This window comes from Perca flavescens, chromosome 13, assembly GCF_004354835.1.
Source record: "Perca flavescens isolate YP-PL-M2 chromosome 13, PFLA_1.0, whole genome shotgun sequence".
Classification (NCBI taxonomy): Eukaryota; Metazoa; Chordata; class Actinopteri; order Perciformes; family Percidae; genus Perca; species Perca flavescens.
This window is the reverse complement of record NC_041343.1, coordinates 35,704,212-35,730,059: the sequence shown is the minus strand read 5'-3', so window position 1 is coordinate 35,730,059 and position 25,848 is coordinate 35,704,212. Positions and strand designations below refer to the sequence as shown.

The window sequence follows — 25,848 nt, the reverse complement described above, 5'->3', positions numbered from 1 at the left end:
AGACAGAGAGGCAGAGAGACAGGCAGGCAGACAGAGAGAGACAGGCAGACAGAGAGACAGGCAGGAAGACAGACAGACAGAGGCAGACAGACAGATGTATTTGTTGAGTAAATGTGTAGACACCATCTTTATAACTAAACATTAAACTAACGTCATCAGAAAGTTAAAACCTCATTATAATGTTTAAAATAAGTTAGTTTATTCTGAAGGCTTCCTTTATACATAACAAATATAACGGAGTACTTTTACTCTCTGAATACATTCATAACAAATATAACGGAGTACTTTTACTTTCTGAATACATTCATAACAAATATAACGGAGTACTTTTACTCTCTGAATACATAAATATAACGGAGTACTTTTACTCTCTGAATACATTCATAACAAATATAACGGAGTACTTTTACTCTCTGAATACATTCATAACAAATATAACGGAGTACTTTTACTCTCCGAATACATTCATAACAAATATAACTGAGTACTTTTACTCTCTGAATACATTCATAACAAATATAACGGAGTACTTTTACTCTCTGAATACATTCATAACAAATATAACGGAGTACTATTACTCTCTGAATACATTCATAACAAATATAACGGAGTACTTTTACTCTCCGAATACATTCATAACAAATATAACGGAGTACTTTTACTCTCCGAATACATTCATAACAAATATAACTGAGTACTTTTACTCTCTGAATACATTCATAACAAATATAACGGAGTACTTTTACTCTCTGAATACATTCATAACAAATATAACGGAGTACTTTTACTCTCTGAATACATTCATAACAAATATAACGGAGTACTATTACTCTCTGAATACATTCATAACAAATATAACGGAGTACTTTTACTCTCTGAATACATTCATAACAAATATAACGGAGTACTTTTACTCTCTGAATACATTCATAACAAATATAACGGAGTACTATTACTCTCTGAATACATTCATAACAAATATAACGGAGTACTTTTACTCTCTTACTGTAATTAGACTTATCTGATTACAGTAACAGTATTCAACAGGAAGTCAAAGATTCACATATTATTATTATTATTGGTTTTGGCGCCAATCAGCTGTGTGACGGCGGGACGGACTTTAAATCCTCCCGACCATTTAACGGTTACCGTTAATCACTGATCAGTGTTTAACGGTCAGAGTTACCTTTTAACGGTCAGAGTTACCGTTTAACGGTCAGAGTTACCTTTTAACGGTCAGGGTTACCGTGTAATCACTGATCAGTGTTTAACGGTCAGAGTTACCTTTTAACGGTCAGGGTTACCTTTTAACGGTCAGGGTTACCTTTTAACGGTCAGGGTTACCGTGTAATCACTGATCAGTGTTTAACGGTCAGAGTTACCTTTTAACGGTCAGAGTTACCTTTTAACGGTCAGAGTTACCGTTTAACGGTCAGAGTTACCGTTTAACGGTCAGAGTTACCTTTTAACGGTCAGGGTTACCGTGTAATCACTGATCAGTGTTTAACGGTCAGAGTTACCTTTTAACGGTCAGAGTTACCTTTTAACGGTCAGGGTTACCGTTTAACGGTCAGGGTTACCGTTTAACGGTCAGGGTTACCTTTTAACGGTCAGAGTTACCGTTTAATCACTGATCAGTGATCAGACAGTGTGTCTCTGATCACCATAATCAATACACCCGCCGTCTGCTCGAGCCTGTTCACTAGATCCCGGATGTTGGTCTTCGTTATAAAGATATTTAAACACATATAAAGTTCCGCGTGACTATAATCTGTCTGATATGATTCTTAAAGTCATTTAGAGTCAGAAACATTTAAAACACAGAGCCAGTTAGAGGCTCGGATCACGTTAACGGTCCTAAACTCACCGATGAGTCATCACGTTAACGGTCTAAACTTACCGATGTTTCCCTCGATGGAGATCTTCTTCTCTCTGCGCGAGACGCTGCCGGAGGGACTGGCGGGAACACGGCACGATCTCTTCGGTGGAGTCGCCATGTTTAAACCTGTCTGTCTGTCTGTCTCTTTCTTCCTTTCTTTCTTTCTTTCTTTAGCGTTGTTGTTTACAGTCCGCTGTCCGCGCGGATTTCTGAGCGCGAGCTGCTTCTGAAATGAATTAAATCCCGCGCTCGCTGCCAGGGTTCCGTTTCCGGGGGCGGGACTAAACAGCAGCAGAGCTGTTGAGTTTGAACACAGCTGAGAAGATGTCTCACTCTGCTGCTGTTTACAGTTACTAACACTAACAAGATGTCTCACTCTGCTGCTGTTTACAGTTACTAACACTAACAAGATGTCTCACTCTGCTGCTGTTTACAGTTACTAACACTAAAAAGATGTCTCACTCTGCTGCTGTTTACAGTTACTAACACTAACAGTTACTAACACTAACAAGATGTCTCACTCTGCTGCTGTTTACAGTTACTAACACTAACAGTTACTAACACTAACAGTAACTAACACTAACAAGATGTCTCACTCTGCTGCTGTTTACAGTTACTAACACTAACAAACAGTTACTAACACTAACAAGATGTCTCACTCTGCTGCTGTTTACAGTTACTAACACTAACAGTTACTAACACTAACAGTTACTAACACTAACAATTACTAACACTAACAGTTACTAACACTAACAAGATGTCTCACTCTGCTGCTGTTTACAGTTACTAACACTAACAAACAGTTACTAACACTAACAAGATGTCTCACTCTGCTGCTGTTTACAGTTACTAACACTAACAGTTACTAACACTAACAAGATGTCTCACTCTGCTGCTGTTTACAGTTACTAACACTAACAGTTACTAACACTAACAAGATGTCTCACTCTGCTGCTGTTTACAGTTACTAACACTAACAGTTACTAACACTAACAAGATGTCTCACTCTGCTGCTGTTTACAGTTACTAACACTAACAAACAGTTACTAACACTAACAAGATGTCTCACTCTGCTGCTGTTTACAGTTACTAACACTAACAAACAGTTACTAACAAACAGTTACTAACACTAACAAACAGTTACTAACAAACAGTTACTAACACTAACAAACAGTTACTAACACTAACAAGATGTCTCACTCTGCTGCTGTTTACAGTTACTAACACTAACAAACAGTTACTAACACTAACAAGATGTCTCACTCTGCTGCTGTTTACAGTTACTAACACTAGCAAACAGTTACTAACAAACAGTTACTAACACTAACAAACAGTTACTAACAAACAGTTACTAACACTAACAAACAGTTACTAACAAACAGTTACTAACACTAACAAACAGTTACTAACACTAACAGTTACTAACACTAACAAACAGTTACTAACAAACAGTTACTAACACTAACAAACAGTTACTAACAAACAGTTACTAACACTAACAAACAGTTACTGACAAACAGTTACTAAAACTAACAAACAGTTACTAACACTAACAGTTACTAACACTAACAAACAGTTACTAACAAACAGTTACTAACACTAACAGTTACTAACACTAACAAACAGTTACTAACAAACAGTTACTAACACTAACAGTTACTAACACTAACAAACAGTTACTAACAAACAGTTACTAACACTAACAGTTACTAACACTAACAAGATGTCTCACTCTGCTGCTGTTTACAGTTACTAACACTAACAGTTACTAACACTAACAAGATGTCTCACTCTGCTGCTGTTTACAGTTACTAACACTAACAAACAGTTACTAACACTAACAAGATGTCTCACTCTGCTGCTGTTTACAGTTACTAACACTAACAAACAGTTACTAACAAACAGTTACTAACACTAACAAACAGTTACTAACACTAACAAGATGTCTCACTCTGCTGCTGTTTACAGTTACTAACACTAACAAACAGTTACTAACACTAACAAGATGTCTCACTCTGCTGCTGTTTACAGTTACTAACACTAGCAAACAGTTACTAACAAACAGTTACTAACACTAACAAACAGTTACTAACAAACAGTTACTAACAAACAGTTACTAACACTAACAAACAGTTACTAACAAACAGTTACTAACACTAACAAACAGTTACTGACAAACAGTTACTAACACTAACAAACAGTTACTAACACTAACAGTTACTAACACTAACAAACAGTTACTAACAAACAGTTACTAACACTAACAGTTACTAACACTAACAAACAGTTACTAACAAACAGTTACTAACACTAACAGTTACTAACACTAACAAACAGTTACTAACAAACAGTTACTAACACTAACAGTTACTAACACTAACAGTTACTAACACTAACTAACAGTTACTAACAAACAGTTACTAACACTAACAAACAGTTACTAACAAACAGTTACTAACACTAACAGTTACTAACACTAACAAACAGTTACTAACAAACAGTTACTAACACTAACAGTTACTAACACTAACAAACAGTTACTAACACTAACAAACAGTTACTAACAAACAGTTACTAACACTAACAGTTACTAACACTAACAAACAGTTACTAACAAACAGTTACTAACACTAACAAACAGTTACTAACACTAACAGTTACTAACACTAACAAACAGTTACTAACAAACAGTTACTAACACTAACAGTTACTAACACTAACAAACAGTTACTAACAAACAGTTACTAACACTAACAAACAGTTACTAATACTAACAGTTACTAACACTAACAAACAGTTACTAACAAACAGTTACTAACACTAACGAACAGTTACTAACACTAACAAACAGTTACTAACAGTTACTAACACTAACAAACAGTTACTAACACTAACAGTTACTAACACTAACAAACAGTTACTAACAAACAGTTACTAACATTAACAGTTACTAACACTAACAAACAGTTACTAACAAACAGTTACTAACACTAACAGTTACTAACACTAACAAACAGTTACTAACACTAACAGTTACTAACACTAACAAACAGTTACTAACAAATAGTTACTAACACTAACAGTTACTAACAAACAGTTACTAACACTAACAAACAGTTACCAACAAATAGTTACTAACACTAACAGTTACTAACACTAACAGTTACTAACACTAACAAACAGTTACTAACAAATAGTTACTAACACTAACAGTTACTAACACTAACAGTTACTAACACTAACAAACAGTTACTAACACTAACAGTTACTAACACTAACAAACAGTTACTAACAAATAGTTACTAACACTAACAAACAGTTACTAACACTAACAGTTACTAACACTAACAAACAGTTACTAACACTAACAGTTACTAACACTAACAAACAGTTACTAACACTAACAGTTACTAACACTAACAAACAGTTACTAACACTAACAGTTACTAACACTAACAAACAGTTACTAACACTAACAGTTACTAACACTAACAAACAGTTACTAACACTAACAAACAGTTACTAACACTAACAAACATACTATCTGGGGAAACAGTAACATTTGGTAATAAGAGGAGTGTCATGTTGGTATGGTGGGGGGCACTGTGATGTTGCGAACATGAGGAACAGATAAATAATGTTAAGTATGAGAATAACTGATAAATGTGGTGCATTTCCTCTCAGGAAGTACCTTAAATACCTCAACCTTTACCTGCTAGAAAAAGGCGAACTCCATCCCTTAAACTTCCCTTTGCACAGAGCAGAAAGGGATCGCAGCTTGAAGAAGAGGTCTCACTCTGCTGCTGTTTACAGTCGTAGATCAGTCCCTGTGTTCAGTTCATGTTGTTTACAGTCTGTTGTTTACAGTCTTGTTTACAGGAGTTACTAACTCCTTCCAAACAGCTGACGGAGTTACTAACTATATATATATATGTGTGTGTGTGTGTGTTTGTGTGTGTGTGTGTGTTATACAGTCAAGAGATAGAGAAAGGAAACCGAGTGAAGGTTCAACAGTTTAATATGAACAACTAGCAAACAGAGACATCAACGTGTTATTACACATGTTATTACACATGTTATTACACATGTTATTACTGATCATTCTGCAGAAACTAACTAAACCAAATACAAGTCAACACATCTCCACCCTGGAGAACATCCTCACATTCTGTCTGATGGTTCCTGATCACTGATTGGTTCCTGATCAGTGATTGGTTCCTGATCAGTGATTGGTTATTGATCAGTGAGATCTCCGGGACAGCAGCATCTCTCGGATGTTATCTTCAGCTTCTTTCACGCTGCGTTCAAGGTACACCTTCTTCTGCTGGAAATAAGACAACACACACAGTCAGACAGCTGTGTGTGTGTGTGTGTGTGTGTGTGTGTCTGTATGTCTCGGTCTGTCTGTGTGTATTTACCTCGAGCTCTTTGATTTTCTCCTCAGCTGTTTTCTGTTTGTCCATCAGCTGATTGTTGATGTCTTCCTTTGACTGAAGAATGAACCTGACACACACACACACACACACACACACACACACACACACACACACACACACACACACACACACCCCTTTGTAAGTTTGTAGTTTTGATGTTTTATGAATGGAATACATTATGTATTAACTATCTGTCTCTACAGATTCTTTATGTGTTTCTGTCTTTGATGAAGGAAATGTATTCAAACAGTCGGTGGTTGCCATGGAGACTCACATGCGTCCGACTCCCTCGTAGAGCCGCGTGTTGTCCGCCAGCACGGCGACCTCCGCGTGCGTTAGCTTAGCATGTTTCTGAACGCGGGTCAGCTGATCGATCTGCAGGTCGGCCAGCTTCACCTTCTGCTGCGTGTCGATCATCTTCACCTGCAGCTCCGAGAACGCCTACAACACACACAGGTATCACACAGGTAACACACACACAGGTATCACACAGGTAACACACACACACACACACACAGGTATCACACAGGTAACACACACACAGGTATCACACAGGTAACACACACACACACACACACACAGGTATCACACAGGTAACACACACACAGGTATCACACAGGTAACACACACACACACACACACACAGGTATCACACAGGTAACACACACACACAGGTATCACACAGGTAACACACACACACACACAGGTATCACACAGGTAACACACACACACAGGTATCACACAGGTAACACACACATACACACAGGTATCACACAGGTAACACACACACAGGTATCACACAGGTAATACACACACACACACACAGGTATCACACAGGTAACACACACACAGGTATCACACAGGTAAACACACACACACACACAGGTATCACACAGGTAACACACACACACAGGTATCACACACACACACACACACACACACACACACACACACACACACACACACAGGTATCACACAGGTAACACACACACACACACACACACAGGTATCACACAGGTAACACACACACACACACACACACAGGTATCACACAGGTAACACACACACACACACACAGGTATCACACAGGTAACACACACACAGGTATCACACAGGTAACACACACACACACACAGGTATCACACAGGTAACACACACACAGGTATCACACACACACACACACACACACACACACACACACACACACACACACACACACAGGTATCACACAGGTAACACACACACACACACACACACACACACACACAGGTATCACACAGGTAACACACACACACACACACACAGGTATCACACAGGTAACACACACACACACACACACACACACACACACACACACACAGGTATCACACAGGTAACACACAGGTAACACACACACACACACACACATATCACACAGGTAACACACAGGTAACACACACACACACACAGGTATCACACAGGTAACACACACACACACACACACACACACACACACACACACACACACACACACACACACAGGTATCACACAGGTAACACACACACACACACACACACACAGGTATCACACAGTTAACACACACACACAAACACACACAGGTATCACACAGGTAACGCACGCGCACACACACACACACACACACACACACACACACACACACACACACACACACACACACACACACACAGGTATCACACACACCTGAACACCCAGGTAACACACATGTATCACACACACCTGAACACACAGGTAACTTTTAACCTACATTAAACAGCCCCGAAATCCCCATCACCAAACCAACCAGACTCCATGTAAATAATCAGGACTTTTATCATCGTAAAACACACTTCATTCAAAGTGGACAGAAACTAAATTAAACTACCAAAATCCGTCTTCGTTCATATTGGTTCAAATATACTGGCTCTATAGTGTGTATAGAGCCAGCATATCTCCACCAGACTCCATGTAAATAATCAGGACTTTTAGCGTGTATACAGCCAGCATATCTCCACCAGACTCCATGTAAATAATCAGGACTTTTAGCGTGTATAGAGCCAGCATATCTCCACCAGACTCCATGTAAATAATCAGGACTTTTAGCGTGTATAGAGCCAGCATATCTCCACCAGACTCCATGTAAATAATCAGGACTTTTAGCGTGTATAGAGCCAGCATATCTCCACCAGACTCCATGTAAATAATCAGGACTTTTAGCGTGTATAGAGCCAGCATATTTCCACCAGACTCCATGTAAATAATCAGGATTTTTAGCGTGTATAGAGCCAGCATATCTCCACCAGACTCCATGTAAATAATCAGGACTTTTAGCGTGTATAGAGCCAGCATATCTCCACCAGACTCCATGTAAATAATCAGGACTTTTAGCATGTATAGAGCCAGCATATCTCCACACGTAAATGAGTGAATTAAGGGTTTATTTCAACCAAACCAGAGTGGTGATTGTTGGAACAGTGGAAAGATGAACCAAGATGGCTTTTGATAGTTTTCTTTAGTTTCTGTCCACTTGAATGAAGTGTTTTCCGATGATAACGGTCCTGATTATTTACATGGAGTCTGGTGGGTGTGGTGATGGTGTTCCTTTGGCTAGTTGATTGAAAAATAACAAAATTACCCTTTAAACACGAAGTCTGGTCAACAAATAACTGAATAACTAACTGATCTTTAACCCTAAATGTGTAGATGGCACATAGCGCGTGTGCACGTGTGTGTGTGTGTGTGTGTAGCGTGGGTTAAGCTAACAGTTAGCTCCGGTGTTAGCTGCAGTGTTGCGAACGCTGCTGCGGATTATTAACCAGCTGTTGTGTGGCCCAGCAGGGAACACATAGCCCGGGTTGGCCCGGGTAGGACTGTGCTGGCCCGGGTTGGCCCGGGTAACGCCGGAGTGTGTCATAGTTACCTTCTTCAGCTCCAGGTCTATAGGCGCTGCCATGTTCACCACCACTGAAGCAGAAACACACACACTGCGCATGTGCGAGGCCGTTGTTCTTCACGTCGTCACAGTTTAACTAAACATTTCCCTCATTTTATATTAAATGTTTAAGTTTCCTTTTTAACCCTCGATATTCTTCTTTAATTTAAGTTAAAGCTAGTTACATATACTCAGTCCTGTAATCAATACTAGTTACAGATACTAGTTACATATACTAGTTACTAGTTACATATACTCAGTCCTGTAATCAATACTAGTTACAGATACTAGTTACATATACTAGTTACTAGTTACATATACTCAGCCCTGTAATCAATACTAATTACAGATACTAGTTACATATACTAGTTACTAGTTACATATACTCAGTCCTGTAATCAATACTAGTTACAGATACTAGTTACATATACTAGTTACTAGTTACATATACTCAGTCCTGTAATCAATACTAGTTACAGATACTAGTTACATACAGTGTTGGGGAGTAACGGAATACATGTAACGGCGTTACGTATTCAGAATACAAATTATGAGTAACTGTACTCTGTTACAGTTACAATTTAAATAGTTGGTATTTAGAATACAGTTACATTGTTAAAATCAGTGGATTACATGACGATACTTCTCTGTTTCACGAGTTTATTCACTCTGAATAAAAAGGCAACTTAATGCATTTTCCAGAAGCCTGGATATGAAATAGAAAAAAATAGCTATTTGCGTGATCAGTCACAATGGAGTCGGAACCGGCACGACAGAGCCAGGGCAGCGATACGTTTCTATCTTGGAAATTCAAACAGCATTTCACATGAAAGAAGGAAGAGGGAGAATGAAATACAGCTAACTGGGCCGTGCAGCCTCTGCTTGCCAGCAACCAGCCTCCTTTCAGCTCCAAATTACTCCACCTCCAACCTGAAGGAGCATCTTAAAGTAAGTTATGTTTTTAATTAGCCAAGGCTAGTCGTCTGCTGTAGTTTTACTGGTCACCTTGCTATTTTAACGCTGACGTGGGACTTTACATTCTCCTAGGTGCTGATTTACTAGCTCCAGAGCCGTTTAAAGACTGACTAGCCCCGTTTGACATGCTAACTAACGTTAGCTAAAATTAGCTCGTGGTAGTTTAGACCGCGGTTAGATTTTTGTAGTATGCAGTTCGGGAATACCAATACAATAATCTATCTGCTTGTTCAGGTACACATTCAGCTAGTTGGAATAAAAAGAACACACCATTATAGGCCTGTTTAGTAAGCTGGATGGGATGGTCACATTCCTACACTTATAAAACGCAATTCAATGTGGAAGTAATCCTGACGTAATCCTGAAGTAATCCAAGTATTCAGAATACGTTACTAAGATTGAGTAACGTAACGGAATACGTTACAAATTACATTTGTGGGCATGTATTCTGTATTCTGTAACGAAATACGTTTTGAAAGTATCCTTCCCAACACTGGTTACATATACTCAGCCCTGTAATCAATACTAGTTACAGATACTATTTACTAGTTACATATACTCAGCCCTGTAATCAATACTAGTTACAGATACTAGTTACTAGTTACATATACTCAGCCCTGTAATCAATACTAGTTACAGATACTAGTTACATATACTAGTTACATATACTCAGCCCTGTAATCAATACTAGTTACAGATACTAGTTACATATACTCAGCCCTGTAATCAATACTAGTTACAGATACTAGTTACTAGTTACATATACTCAGCCCTGTAATCAATACTAGTTACAGATACTAGTTACTAGTTACATATACTCAGCCCTGTAATCAATACTAGTTACAGATACTAGTTACATATACTAGTTACATATACTCAGCCCTGTAATCAATACTAGTTACAGATACTAGTTACATATACTCAGCCCTGTAATCAATACTAGTTACAGATACTAGTTACAGATACTAGTTACAGATACTAGTTACTAGTTACATATACTCAGCCCTGTAATCAATACTAGTTACAAATACTAGTTACATATACTCAGTCCTGTAATCAATACTAGTTACATATACTCAGCCCTGTAATCAATACTAGTTACATATACTAGTTACTAGTTACATATACTCAGCCCTGTAATCAATACTAGTTATAGATACTAGTTACATATACTCAGCCCTGTAATCAATACTAGTTACAAATACTAGTTACATATACTCAGTCCTGTAATCAATACTAGTTACATATACTCAGCCCTGTAATCAATACTAGTTACATATACTAGTTACACATACTAGTTACTAGTTACATATACTCAGCCCTGTAATCAATACTAGTTACATATACTAGTTACATATACTCAGCCCTGTAATCAATACTAGTTACAGATACAAGTTACATATACTAGTTACATATACTCAGCCCTGTAATCAATACTAGTTACATATACTAGTTACATAAACTCAGTCCTGTAATCATTACTAGTTAGATACTAGTTACATATACTCAGTCCTGTAATCAATACTAGTTACAGATACTAGTTACATATACTATCTACTAGTTACATATACTCAGCGCTGTAATCAATACTAGTTACATATACTAGTTACTAGTTACATATACTCAGCTCTGTAATCAATACTAGTTACATATACTCAGCCCTGTAATCAATACTAGTTACATATACTAGTTACTAGTTACATATACTCAGCCCTGTAATCAATACTAGTTACAGATACTAGTTACATATACTCAGTCCTGTAATCAATACTAGTTATATATACTAGTTACTAGTTACATATACTCAGCCCTGTTATCAATACTAGTTACAGATACTAGTTACATATACTCAGCCCTGTAATCAATACTAGTTACAGATACTAGTTACATATACTCAGTCCTGTAATCAATACTAGTTACATATACTAGTTACATATACTCAGCCCTGTAATCAATACTAGTTACAGATACTAGTTACTAGTTACATATACTCAGCCCTGTAATCAATACTAGTTACATATACTAGTTACTAGTTACATATACTCAGCCCTGTTATCAATACTAGTTACAGATACTAGTTACATATACTCAGCCCTGTAATCAATACTAGTTACAGATACTAGTTACATATACTCAGTCCTGTAATCAATACTAGTTACATATACTCAGTCCTGTAATCAATACTAGTTAGATACTAGTTACATATACTAGTTACTAGTTACATATACTCAGCACTGTAATCAATACTAGTTACATATACTAGTTACATATACTCAGCCCTGTAATCAATACTAGTTACAGATACTAGTTACATATACTCAGCCCTGTAATTAATACTAGTTACTAGTTACATATACTCAGTCCTGTAATTATAATGGTATTTTTTTTTAAACCTTTATTTATCCAGGTAAACTGTTTGAGAACAACTTCTCATTTACAAACATGACCTGGCAATGTTATAAACATGTTATAAACATGATAATGCTATTATTATACCGTTATGTTTAGAACCTTATAATACCGTTACTATGTTTATAACATGTTTATAACCTTATAATACCGTTTTGTTTATAACATAAACATGTTATACAGAAACCCAGGTTGGCCATTCAGACAGGACGAGGCTGTCAGGATTCAAACTAACTTTATTCAAACAGCTTAAATACAAAAACAAATCTCTGTGGTTGACTCTCCTGAAGGAAACAACACAAACAGGGAACTAATCAATCAGCCTGCAGGGCTGTGATGTCATCGCTGGCCGTGTGATGTCATCGCTGGCCGTGTGATGTCATCTGTTGTTGTTGGGGTTCTGGACGAAGTTGATGGAGTACGAGCCGGTGCCGGCGTCCTGGTTGACCTGGAAGTTGTTGGTGGAGAGACCGAACGGTCTCAGCACCATGTTCCCCAGGTCCTTCAGCTTACCTGGGGGTCAGAGGTCAGAGGTCACACACACACACACACACACACACACACACACACACACACACACACACACACACACACAGGACAATCCCTAATAACGAGACACTGGTCCTTTAACATGGAACATGGTGCGTTCAGGTGCAGTACGTACTCAGCATCTCCTCCTTCAGCTTCTCATTTCTCTCCTGAATCTGCTGAGGCAGCCTCTGAGAGACAGGCACAGAGACAGACATGGGAGAGAGACAGACATGGGAGAGAGACAGACAAGCAGAGAGACAGACAGGCAGAGAGACAGACAGGTGGAGAGAGAGAGAGAGATTGTTATCACCAAACCCACCAGACTCCATGTAAATAATCAGGACTTTTAGCGTGTATAGAGCCAGCATATCTCCACCAGACTCCATGTAAATAATGAGGACTTTTAGCATGTATAGAGCCAGCATATCTCCACCAGACTCCATGTAAATAATCAGGACTTTTAGCGTGTATAGAGCCAGCATATCTCCACCAGACTCCATGTAAATAATGAGGACTGTTAGCGTGTATAGAGCCAGCATATCTCCACCAGACTCCATGTAAATAATCAGGACTTTTAGCGTGTATAGAGCCAGCATATCTCCACCAGACTCCATGTAAATAATGAGGACTGTTAGCGTGTATAGAGCCAGCATATCTCCACCAGACTCCATGTAAATAATCAGGACTGTTAGCGTGTATAGAGCCAGCATATCTCCACCAGACTCCATGTAAATAATCAGGACTTTTAGCGTGTATAGAGCCAGCATATCTCCACATGTAAATGGGGGAATTAAGGGTTTATTTATTTACATGGAGTCTGGTGAGTTTGGTCATGTTAAAAAAAAAGGATCTCTGTGGAGCATTTTGTTAGCATGTGAACCCACCATGCAGGCCTGTCTGGCGCTGGTCTGGTTCCGGTCCAGGTCCAGAACCTTCTTGTAGTCCTCCAGAGCCTCGTCCAGCTTCTCAGTCTGCTCGTACAGCTCGGCCCTCCTCAGCAGCGCCCGCACGTAGTCTGGGTTCAGCTCTATCGCTACGGCAACCACACACAACCAATCACTACAGGATCAACCAATCACTACGGGGTCAACACAACCAATCACTACAGGGTCAACCAATCACTACAGGGTCAACACACCCAATCACTACAGGGTCAACACACCCAATCACTACAGGATCAACACAACCAATCACTACAGGATCAACACACCCAATCACTACAGGGTCAACACACCCAATCACTACAGGGTCAACACAACCAATCACTACAGGACCAACACAACCAATCACTACAGGACCAACACAACCAATCACTACAGGACCAACACAACCAATCACTACAGGACCAACACAACCAGTCACTACAGGATCAACACAACCAGTCACTACAGGACCAACACAACCAATCACTACAGGACCAACACAACCAATCACTACAGGACCAACACAACCAATCACTACAGGACCAACACAACCAATCACTACAGGGTCAACACAACCAGTCACTACAGGATCAACACAACCAGTCACTACAGGATCAACACAACCAGTCACTACAGGGTCAACACAACCAATCACTACAGGATCAACACAACCAATCACTACAGGACCAACACAACCAATCACTACAGGGTCAACACAACCAGTCACTACAGGATCAACACAACCAGTCACTACAGGATCAACACAACCAATCACTACAGGGTCAACACAACCAGTCACTACAGGATCAACACAACCAGTCACTACAGGATCAACACAACCAATCACTACAGGGTCAACACAACCAATCACTACAGGGTCAACACAACCAATCACTACAGGATCAACACAACCAGTCACTACAGGACCAACACAACCAGTCACTACAGGACCAACACAACCAATCACTACAGGACCAACACAACCAGTCACTACAGGACCAACACAACCAATCACTACAGGACCAACACAACCAATCACTACAGGACCAACACAACCAATCACTACAGGACCAACACAACCAATCACTACAGGGTCAACACAACAAATCACTACAGGGTCAACACAACCAGTCACTACAGGGTCAACAAATCACTACAGGACCAACACAACCAATCACTACAGGGTCAACCAATCACTACAGGGTCAACCAATCACTACAGGACCAACACAACCAATCACTACAGGACCAACACAACCAATCACTACAGGACCAACACAACCAATCACTACAGGACCAACACAACCAATCACTACAGGACCAACACACCCAATCACTACAGGGTCAACACAACCAATCACTACAGGGTCAACCAATCACTACAGGACCAACACAACCAATCACTACAGGGTCAACCAATCACTACAGGGTCAACACAACCAATCACTACAGGACCAACACAACCAATCACTACAGGGTCAACACAACCAATCACTACAGGGTCAACCAATCACTACAGGGTCAACCAATCACTACAGGGTCAACACAACCAATCACTACAGGACCAACACAACCAATCACTACAGGACCAACACAACCAGTCACTACAGGATCAACACAACCAATCACTACAGGACCAACACAACCAATCACTACAGGGTCAACACAACCAATCACTACAGGGTCAACACAACCAATCACTACAGGGTCAACCAATCACTACAGGGTCAACCAATCACTACAGGGTCAACCAATCACTACAGGGTCAACCAATCACTACAGGACCAACACAACCAGTCACTACAGGACCAACACAACCAATCACTACAGGACCAACACAACCAATCACTACAGGGTCAACACAACCAATCACTACAGGACCAACACAACCAATCAGTACAGGACCAACACAACCAATCAGTACAGGACCAACACAACCAATCACTACAGGACCAACACAACCAATCACTACAGGACCAACACAACCAATCACTACAGGACCAACACAACCAATCACTACAGGACCAACACAACCAATCACTACCATCTACCTACCGAACGCTACCCAACGATGACATCATCACTCACCTCTGGAGCAGTCGGAGATCGCTGAGTCCTTCAGCTCCTGGCAGGAAGTAAAGAAACCTGTTAGCACGTTGTTAGCCTCTGGGTTAGCATGTTGTTAGCCTCTGGGTTAATGTAGTTAGCCTGTGAGTTAGAATGTTAGCCTGTGAGTTAGCATGTTGTTAGCATGTGAGTTAGCATGTTGTTAGCCTCTGTGTTAGCATGCTGTTAGCCTGTGAGTTAGCATGTAGCTGGTTACCAGGTGCAGTCTGGCAGCAGCTCTGTTGGAGAACAGCACGGCTCTCTCTCGGCTGAAACAGACCGGACAGAAACCCAACGCCTCTGTGTAGCTCCGCTCAGCCTCCGCCCAGTCTGCAGAACACATTATACTGGTCATACTGGTTTATACTGGTTATACTGGTCATACTGGTTCATACAGGGTCATACTGGTTCATCTATGGGACAATGTGATGCTGATGTCACTCACCTCCAGCTTTAAACTGGCTGTTGCCCTTTTCCTTGAGAGCTAAACTCTGCTGCTGGCGACTCTAAAACAGAACAGAAGGTTTTAATATCTCTGGTTTACAACATCACACCCGACACCTGAACGCCTCTTCCAACAGTCCAGGGTTAGGAGGATCCCTCCAGAGATAGACCTTTATGTTAAAGAGTAAGATCCTTTTAGTTTAACATCAAACAGCCCCCCAAAATCACCATCTCCACCAGACTCCATGTAAATAATCAGGACTTTTAGCGTGTATAGAGCCAGCATATCTCCACCAGACTCCATGTAAATAATCAGGACTTTTAGCGTGTATAGAGCCAGCATATCTCCACATGTAAATGGGTGAATTAAGGGTTTATTTCAACCAAACCAGAGTGGTGATTGTTGGAACAGTGGAAAAATGAACCATGACAGCTTTTGGTAGTTTTATTTAGTTTCTGTCCACTATGAATGAAGTGTGTTTTACGATGATAAAAGTCCTGATTATTTACATGGAGTCTGGTTTGGTGATGGTGATTTCGGGGCTGTTTCATGTTAAACTAAAAGGATCTTACTCTTTAACTAAAAGGTCTATCTCTGTAGGGATCCATCCCATAATGTTGTCAGACACTTAGAATAATAATCTGAGTCTGTCAGCAGCAACAACAGAACTTTTAGTGACTCTAACTGCTGCTGAACATTAGTCCTGTAGGGTTACATTACAGACTGGTTCTGGTTTAATACTGGACCAGGTTCAGAGGTTGTTGTTCCATCAGACACTCAGACACACACACACACGGAGACAGAGTCCAGGTAAACCGGTCTTACCTGTTTCTCCTCCTCCGTCAGCTCCTTCTCCACCTCCCTCAGGTAATCATCGTCAAACTCCTCCTGCTGACTGTCCTCTGCCTTCATCTCGGAGTCTGAGTCCTCCTGCAGCCTGTCTCCCTGCTCCTCCTGCAGCCTGTCTAACTGCTCCTCCTGCAGCCTGTCTCCCTGCTCCTCCTGCAGCCTGTCTCCTTGCAGTCTGTCTCCCTGCTCCTCCTGCAGCCTGTCTCCCTGCTCCTCCTGCAGCCTGTCTCCCTGCTGCCTGTCTCCCTGCTCCTCCTGCAGCCTGTCTCCCTGCAGCCTGTCTCCCTGCTCCTCCAGCCTGTCTCCCTCCTCCAGCAGCCTGTCTCCCTGCTCCTCTCTCTCTCTTCTGTCAGTTGGTATGATGGTTTTAATGTGAAAGTCCTCCTCTTCCTCCACTGCTGATTCCTGTCTGGCTGGAGGCTCCAGAGTCTCCTGGCAGTCGTAAAAGTCCTCCTTCTCCTCCTCCTCTTCTTTCTTCTCCTCCTCCTTTTTCTCCTCCTTCTTCTCCTCCTCCTTCTCCATCTCTCTGGGTTTTCCAGCCACTCGGCTACTCATTTTGAAGCTCTGCAACACAAAATATCTTACTTTAAGATATTATATTTATACTTTGCGTCTTCTTCTCTTGTTCATAACTCAGTGAAATGTGAAACTCGTGTAGATTAATTCAGAGACTTCATCTTCTTCTCTTATCAAACTAAAATAATCCTCTCAGAAATCAGAGAAAAACGGTCTTTAGTATTCCAGTAATCTTCACACCAATCAGCACACAGTATTCAGACACTTTAAAACACAGGACGGTCGCTGCTCTACGGACAGAAAATGTCTGAATAAAGCTTTATTTATTACATATATATGACATAACAGACGCTGCACTGCCCGGATGTAAACCACGACACAAACAAACCTATATAAATGCATTCATGTCTTCAGTTTTACCTTCTGTGATCCAGAATGTTCCAGCTGTTAAATCGGCGGATTTCCGATGGGACTTCTGAACGGACAGTCAGTGTGACGAAGCTAACTGCAGCTAACAGCTAAATTCGGGTCGTAATCATGTTGTCACCCATCTGCCACGTCACAGATTAGTGTGATGGCATCAGTGTGGCGGTTTGCGTAAGATTACAATAATAAAAACCTTAAAAAACGGCTGATTTATTCTCGTAGCTGCTAACACTAGTTAGCCTGTCGAAGATTCACGCTGACATCACTTCCGGGACGATGACACGCTTCTTCTTCTCTGATTTAATGGCGGATCGCAAACAACTTTTAGGTGCATACCGCCACCTACTGTGCTGGAGTGTGTACATCATGTCATTTCACAATTATTCTAAATTCTACTTGTGAAAAATGTGAATAAGGCCTTCCTGGTGATCCTGATCTCGTCTCCCTCCCCTTCTGATCCCAGTACCGCTATCAGAGTCCACTCCCGCCCTGCCTCCTGAACCTTAACTTTAAACACCTGCCTTTCTACCTCATGCAATATGCAATACAATATTATATGTTCAGTGTTTCCTTTAACCCCACAGTTCTCACTAGTCCTTTTCCCCATTAAAAACAAGGTGCCATTCAGTCCTGTGTGATCCACTCTGAGTCTTGTCATTATAATTTCCTCCCTCCTGGTCCGTATATGTTAAGGTGTAGCAGGGAGGAGTAGGGAACGGTGGACACAAAATGCAGAGGCAAGGCAGGTTAGCGGTAGAGGATTTATTTAAACAAGGAGTCCAAACAACAAAAGGGAGTCCAAAAATCCAGCTGGCAATACAAACAAAAGAGTAAAAAGAAGCAGGCAAAAACTAAAGTCCAAAGGAAAGCACCAAAAGAACTGAATAACAAAAACAAAGGAAATCCAGAAACAAAAACTGACCAAAACTCACGGACGAGAAGACAGGACTGAACACAGTTGGGAAACACACGAAATGATCTGACGCTGGACAAGGGGAACACAAAGACTAAATACAGAGGCTAATGAGATAACACAAGACAGGTGACACAAGGGCTGGGAAACAGGTGAATCACATTAGGCTGGGCAGAGCAATCAAAAAAGGAGAGAAAACACAAGACAGGAAGTAAAATAAACAAGACAAGACAGAAAAAACAGACCACCGAAATAAGACAAAAACCCAAAACCACAACAGTATAATTCTTTATACTGACAGATCTTTGTATTTTATAATATCTCCTTCCTTTTCCTTCGTCCTCCCATCATTTCTGCCATATTTCAAGGCCTTTCTTCTTAACCACTGCTTTTCCTTCACCTTTTCCTAGTGGAATAGGAACTGTTATTCCCTTTAGTAATGCCTCTTTAGCTAGTTTGTCTGCACCCTCGTTCCCTTTCCCCCCCTCATGGGCCGGCCCCCAGCAGAACTGAACGTCTATGCCACCCCGGTGTAATCTTAGCAAACTGTGATGAAGTTCTATTAGTAGGTCTTCTCTGACAGATGTCATAGACTGTATGCTGTTTATGAGAGCTAAAGAGTCTGTGCATAGTACCACCCTATCAGGTCTGACCTCTTCAACCCACTGGAATGCAATGATGGCTGCCACCATTTCTGCTGTATATACACCGATAACTGGTCAGACAATCTTTTGGAGAGATTAACTTTAAATTCTGGTATATATATTCCAACTCCCACACAGTCCTGTTTGTTCTTGGAACCGTCTTTGTAAATCTTTAAATAATTATAATAACTATGTCTCAGGTAAATGCTTGTTTTAACTCCCACTTCATTCTCTTTTCTTTTCCAGGATAGTAATATCGGTCTTTACGTCTGGAAGAAGCCATGGTGCAATGTTACTAACTGGGTTGGCTGTGGTGAAATCTAAAGCTTCCACTCCATATTCCCTCACTCTCTCTCTCCCCTCGTCCATCCAAACCCAAGCCCCTGAAACTTGGAGTACTCCCAACATTTTTTAGTTAGGGTCAGTAATTATGTGGAGAAGGCATTGAAAATGAAAGAGCTTGTAGTGGCAATCTGTCTACAAAAAATGCCACTACCGGGATCATGAAGCCATTTCCAACTCTTGCTTTTGCAACAAATGAGGTCCGCCATCGTCGAATGGTTAATTCTTTAATGTAGAAATGTATTTAAAAACAAAACTGAATTGCAAGATTAAAAACAAACAGACGAGGTCTAAAAACCTTCACTATTGCACAGCTGAGGTTGAAAAACTGTATGGCTTCCCAGACTAGATTCTCCCTCTGGCTCACCTGTGATTCCCTTACTACCCGGGCTAATTAGCACATACACACAGGTGCGCAGGTGACGTAACGATCAAACCATTCACACAAACCACACACACACACACACACACACACACACTATCCATTCACACACACATCCAAATTGGCTACAACAGAGCTTATGACAATAGTTTATTTTGACATTGAAAAGGCATATGATACCATGGTGGAATGTTACTAGAGCATCTGTTGTACATTAGTCAGCAATCCTCTCTGCTCCAACATATGGGATATCCTGTGAACTAATATCTTCTCCATCTATTTGCATAAGTGAGATGTCAAAGCTATGGGCCTATAGTTACCAGGATTAGCTGGATCCTTACCAGATTTATTAAATGGTAGTATTACTGCACATTTCTACTAACTATTCGGTATTATTCCATCCCTCCAAATTTTATTAAAGAGTCTTAATATCAATTGACATGATTCTACTGGTAGCTGTCGAAACATGGCATAACATAATTGGTCTTGTCCTGGAGCTGTATATCCAGTGCCTAGCAAAGCTAAGTTGAGTTCAGACATTGTAAAATCCACATCCAGTGTTGACATACTAGCCTCCCTTTTCAACTTCACATCCTTATTCTCTCTGAGTGCAAGTTCTTTCTGCTGCTTATGAATATCACTAAGGTGATCACCACTATTTATTGCCACAAATGCCCTTCCTAACATTTCTGCCACCTATATCTGACACTACCACCGTCTCCCCATCCATCAAAACTGGTATTTCATTCATTCTCTTAAACATAGACCATATATCTCCTAACTCTACTCCTCTACCTATGTTGGAACAGAACTCCCTCCAGTTTCTCTTTTTGATATATTTAATTGTCCTACGTCCACTGCCCTTTTCCTTTGATAATCCACAACATTCTCCCGTGACAGATTCTTCTTCAGTGCTCTAAATGCCTTGTTTCGGTCTTTTACAGCTCTGCTACATTCCTCATTACACCAAGGTACCACTTTCTTCCTTCCCTTTGTTGTTCTTTGTGGAATACTCAAAGATGCTGCATTCAAAGTGTGTTCTGTAATTTGCTTTGTGCAGACTTCTATGTTACCCTCTAATGCGACCAGGTTAGCAGACTCCTCACAGCATGACCTAAATTTTCCCCATTCCGCTTTCTCAAAGCACCCCCTAGTAATTGAAATCCCTTCTTGGCTACAAATAGTCGTATTAACTACAGTGAGAACTGGGAAATGGTCACTGCCTATGGTAGAGTGACTCTTAACATGCCATCCGCACGCATTCACTAAACTGTCTGATACCAGTTTAATATCCAAACATGATGTTTTCCTTGGACTACAGATCTCGACCACTATACACTCCACATCCTCTGGGCACGGGAGCTCCCTATATACCATCCCATCCTTGAAAAAGGTAGCACACCCTCCAACATTTTGATCATTAGGTCTATCATACCTTAACGAACTGAACCCTGGAATAACAAAATCTAGTTGGGGTCGTAACCAAGTTTCTTGTACACATACTACATCCGGAACTATATCAAATTCGTGAAGATACTTTTTAAATTCTTGACCATTAACTATGAGGTTTCTGGCTTTCCACTGTAGTATGTGAATTACCATAATTAGAGTTCTAACCCTCAGCATGTGTACTTTCCCCATTTTCAATTACTGTCAACATTTCATGTATCTGATCTGCTTTAATATCACTTATACCAAGGAATCTTTCTGCTGCCTCCACAATAGCCTTGATTCTATCACTTTTCTTTTTTAACTGAGATGCAACATTGATAGTATGACAGATGAAAACATGACATGCTTCTTCTTCTTCTTCTTCTTCTTCTTCTTCTTCTTCTTCTTCTTCTTGTGATTTTGAATGGCGGTTGTCCACCAGCTTTTGGAGCATTCCGCCACCATCTGGACTGGAGTGTGGATCAAGAGGACAACCTACACTTCCTTAAATCCTTATAAATAAATAACCCAGTTATCTTCAAAAAAGAAAACTAAAAATTAAAACAAATTTCCCCAGATCCTTGTTGCAGTATATCATCAGTAAATTTAATGTCATCTGGTTTTCACCAAGGTGTGAACTCAATCTTTGTCTGGCTTGATGATATTTAGGACAATACATGATTACATCCTCTATGGTCTCTTGACTTTTGCAATATTCACACATTCCATCAACAAGCTTTTTGATTATAACTAAAGTTCCTTAATCCTGTATGTCTTAGTCTCATTCTGGACACCATGTCTTCTTCTGGCTGACTTCTGTATGTATCCTGTTCTTCCCCACCTTTCCTTGAATTCTATACAGGTGTCCCCCAGACTGTACATTATCCCACAAAAACTGCCATTTTGCATTTGTTTTAGCTTTAATTATACTTTTGACTTCAGCTTTAATGTATTTAATATCCACCTCTATATCAGGCAGCTCTGCTGCTTTCTTCGCACATTTATCTGCTAATTCATTACCTCCTACACCTATATGAGCTGGTACCCATATAAATGTAGTACTAATACCTGACTCAATCAGATTGTTAGCTAGTTGCAGTATGTCATACACTATGTCCTGTCTAGTCTCAGAGTGAAGAAATGTAAGGCTTGTCAAAGCTGAGCTGCAGTCTGATGCAATCACAGCTTGCTTAGGTCTATTGCTCTCTACCCACAGCAAGGCCATCCATATTGCTAACAATTCTGCTGTGTATACAGCTAAATCATCATTCATTCTTTTAGCAGATTCAATGTTCAATTGAGGGATAACATAAGCAATTCCCATTCTCGTATCAGTCTTCTTTGATGCATCACTATATATTATGATTCCTTCTTTATATTTCCTTGAAATGTATCTCTGTACCCTGTAATGATCCACTTCAGTAACTTCCTTTTCCTCCAATAAGCCTGAGTCAACTGGAACCTGTAGCAAAAGCCAAGAAGGAACAACTGGACAGACCACTGAAGGGCTTTTGTCCAGGGCACTGATTCCCATCATGATTACCTTCTGCCTTATTGTCCATCCAAATCTTTTAATTAGGTCATTCTCTCTTTCTTGACATTGCCATAAAACTGACTGACTGAAGTGGACTGGAGTGGTCTTAATTGCTCCACAGCATAGCCTCAAGCCTTGATTTTTAATTACATCTAACTGCTTTAATGATGTTTTAGCAGCAGACCCATACACTATACACCAATAATCAAATACCGATCTCATCAGCCCTATATAAATGGATTTCAAAGCAGGTCGACTACTGCCTGCTGCATTTTATCCACTACAAAACCTATATTTCTTCCCTTTTTCCATATTGCTCCATCATCTGCAAACAATGCTACCCCAACAGAATTTTGTATATCCTTAAAGACATCATCAATCATGAATGTAATGGAAGCGGAGAGAGAGGGGGAATGACATGCAGCAGAGGGTCTGAGTCAAAACTGGGCCTGCTGCATCGAGGAGTAAACCACCCGCTCGACCAAATGAGCTCTCCCGGCACAAATGTTTCATCCTTTTACTGGAAATATTCTTCTCTCTCAGATTTTATATAAACAAATATCTGGCAAGCCTCCTGTGCAGTATAGAGCGTCTGCCTGTCTCTCTCAGACTAAACTGTGAAATGCCCCAACACCTGTGAGAAAAGACCTGTTTTGTTATTTTTGTTGTTGTCCTAACGATTGCTTGACCCCACCCATCAAACATTCATGATCAGAGAGGTTTTGGTAAGCCAGTATTTGGACTATTTGCTCTATTGCACCACTTTGTGCGGCGGGGTCATTTTGACCCCAGAGGACAACAGAAGTTATTATATTCAGTAAAACACCCATAATTAAATCACATTTTAAGAGCACAGTATTAAACAACTACCATTATTTTCAGACCATTTGATGAATAAAAAACATATTTTTACGGCAATGGATTTCCTTTGGGGTCAAAAATGACCCCAGGACAACAGGAGGGTTTTTAAAACACGGCAGCGCTGGGGGAATGTAAACCCTGACATCATAACTCATGTAGCCAATGAAGACTCTTTCTGGGAGTTTCTCTTCCTCAAAAGTTAACAAGACTGAAAGACTGTCGCATATATTTCTCTGAATCCGCTGACTCACTCAAAGGAATCCCTGAGATTACACCCCTCACAAACTTCTTATCAAACGCCATTGAACACTTCACTCGTTGTCCATTTCGTGTATTTATCTTTATTGCTTTCTGTTGTTGTTCTACATTTTTACACATCACCAGTAAAGAACCATTTCTCAATTTTTTAGCACTCCTTACCTCCCCAATATCTTTATGTAGCGCTTTGGTTAGTAGGATTGGACTCCGCTTATCAAAAGTAGTTCCCTCTTGCAACAGTTTGATAAATACCTTGAACTCCTCTTCACTCCTGTTTTTAGTTGTTCCCTTATCGCTATCACTATCAGCCGTCTTATCCCCGTCCTTATTTTTCTGGTTTTTTAAACTTACTCCGGTGTCCTACCTCCATCTCCTCACCGAACCTCTGACCACCGCCTGCAGCTCACCGCCGACAGACACCGTCTACGCTCCTCTCCTCCAGAGGCAGCCGTCGCCTTGCTCCCTGTCGCCGCCATCTTTCCGTCAATCATTCGTACGGACCAATCTACACCGCTTCTTTTTCTTCTTCTGTAAGTCAAAGTGTGTCCGGGCACTTTCCCGCCCCCTGCTGGACGCATTTATAAACTAATTTATTCTAAATATTTATTATTTATAACATTAGTTATTATTTAAAAAAAAATTTATTCTATCATTTTATTTATTTTAAATATATGTATCATTTAAATTATAATAGAACATTAATAACTACATTTAAATATCTGAAAATAAGACAAATTATGCAAAACAGTTTTTCAATAAACTTTATTGAATTTCATAATGTGACAACAGAACATAAAGCAGGCGGAATATTCTAAAAGATTGAAACAATTTCTTTAATTATTGACTGAAAAATACTTAAAATATACTATAAAATAATCAATATTCATAACAACACATAATATAATATTAATTAATTTAAAACGTTGAGTATATAAAGTTATTTTAAACAGAAATTAAACAGAAATCAGATAATTTCGTCTTTAATATAAACAATATTCTCTTAACATGTTTATCTTAAGACTTAAATATGGGGGTGGTGATGGCGCAGTGGATATGACA

At 40.0% G+C, this 25,848-nt stretch overlaps 3 protein-coding genes across 5 annotated transcripts in view; all 3 read right to left on the bottom strand.

The window, feature by feature from the left end:
- Positions 1 to 2,191, bottom strand: part of zgc:110540 (deoxynucleoside kinase) — a 10,333-nt gene extending 8,142 nt beyond the window's left edge. The window contains exon 1 of one of the 2 annotated variants that reach the window (XM_028595561.1): positions 1,901 to 2,191. In XM_028595561.1, coding sequence (XP_028451362.1) covers positions 1,901 to 1,997 — 97 coding nt within the window. In that variant the 5' untranslated portion in view covers positions 1,998 to 2,191. The remainder of the gene's footprint in view (positions 1 to 1,900) is intronic. The other variant, XM_028595562.1, reaches the window with a different exon arrangement.
- Positions 2,192 to 5,879: 3,688 nt separating this feature from the next.
- On the bottom strand, positions 5,880 to 9,340 carry pfdn1 (prefoldin subunit 1). 2 transcript variants are annotated; one of them, XM_028595993.1, is made up of 4 exons: positions 9,234 to 9,340; positions 6,590 to 6,756; positions 6,298 to 6,382; positions 5,880 to 6,203 (listed from the first exon to the last, which is right to left on the bottom strand). In XM_028595993.1, the coding sequence occupies exons 1-4, from the start codon at positions 9,303 to 9,305 to the stop codon at positions 6,120 to 6,122; spliced, it is 408 nt and encodes a 135-aa protein (XP_028451794.1). In that variant the 5' UTR covers positions 9,306 to 9,340; the 3' UTR covers positions 5,880 to 6,119. The 2 variants fall into 2 exon arrangements, with proteins under 2 accessions (XP_028451794.1, XP_028451795.1); XM_028595994.1 differs by having other exon boundaries at positions 5,880 to 6,200.
- Positions 9,341 to 12,847: 3,507 nt separating this feature from the next.
- ttc1 (tetratricopeptide repeat domain 1) lies at positions 12,848 to 25,055 on the bottom strand. The gene is made up of 9 exons (XM_028595941.1): positions 24,952 to 25,055; positions 17,760 to 18,046; positions 17,459 to 17,642; positions 16,634 to 16,694; positions 16,406 to 16,518; positions 16,171 to 16,207; positions 14,045 to 14,193; positions 13,294 to 13,348; positions 12,848 to 13,142 (listed from the first exon to the last, which is right to left on the bottom strand). Exons 2-9 carry the CDS (start codon positions 18,035 to 18,037, stop codon positions 13,009 to 13,011), a joined length of 1,011 nt encoding a protein of 336 aa, XP_028451742.1. The 5' UTR covers positions 18,038 to 18,046; positions 24,952 to 25,055; the 3' UTR covers positions 12,848 to 13,008.
- Positions 25,056 to 25,848: the final 793 nt, after the last annotated feature.

What these genes read in the sequence shown, in the direction of transcription:
- ttc1 (XM_028595941.1), bottom strand. Translation starts at nt 18,037, where the DNA reads ATGAGTAGCCGAGTGGCTGGAAAACCCAGAGAGATGGAGAAGGAGGAG. An exon ending in TGACGGAGGAGGAGAAACAG is followed by an intron (nt 16,695 to 17,458) that starts GTAAGACCGGTT and finishes GTTCTGTTTTAG; the next exon opens with AGTCGCCAGCAGCAGAGTTT. An exon ending in CTGCTGCCAGACTGCACCTG is followed by an intron (nt 16,208 to 16,405) that starts GTAACCAGCTAC and finishes ACTTCCTGCCAG; the next exon opens with GAGCTGAAGGACTCAGCGAT.
- pfdn1 (XM_028595993.1), bottom strand. Translation starts at nt 9,305, where the DNA reads ATGCGCAGTGTGTGTGTTTCTGCTTCAGTGGTGGTGAACATGGCAGCG. An exon ending in TAGACCTGGAGCTGAAGAAG is followed by an intron (nt 6,757 to 9,233) that starts GTAACTATGACA and finishes TGTGTGTTGTAG; the next exon opens with GCGTTCTCGGAGCTGCAGGT. An exon ending in AGAAAATCAAAGAGCTCGAG is followed by an intron (nt 6,204 to 6,297) that starts GTAAATACACAC and finishes TCTTATTTCCAG; the next exon opens with CAGAAGAAGGTGTACCTTGA.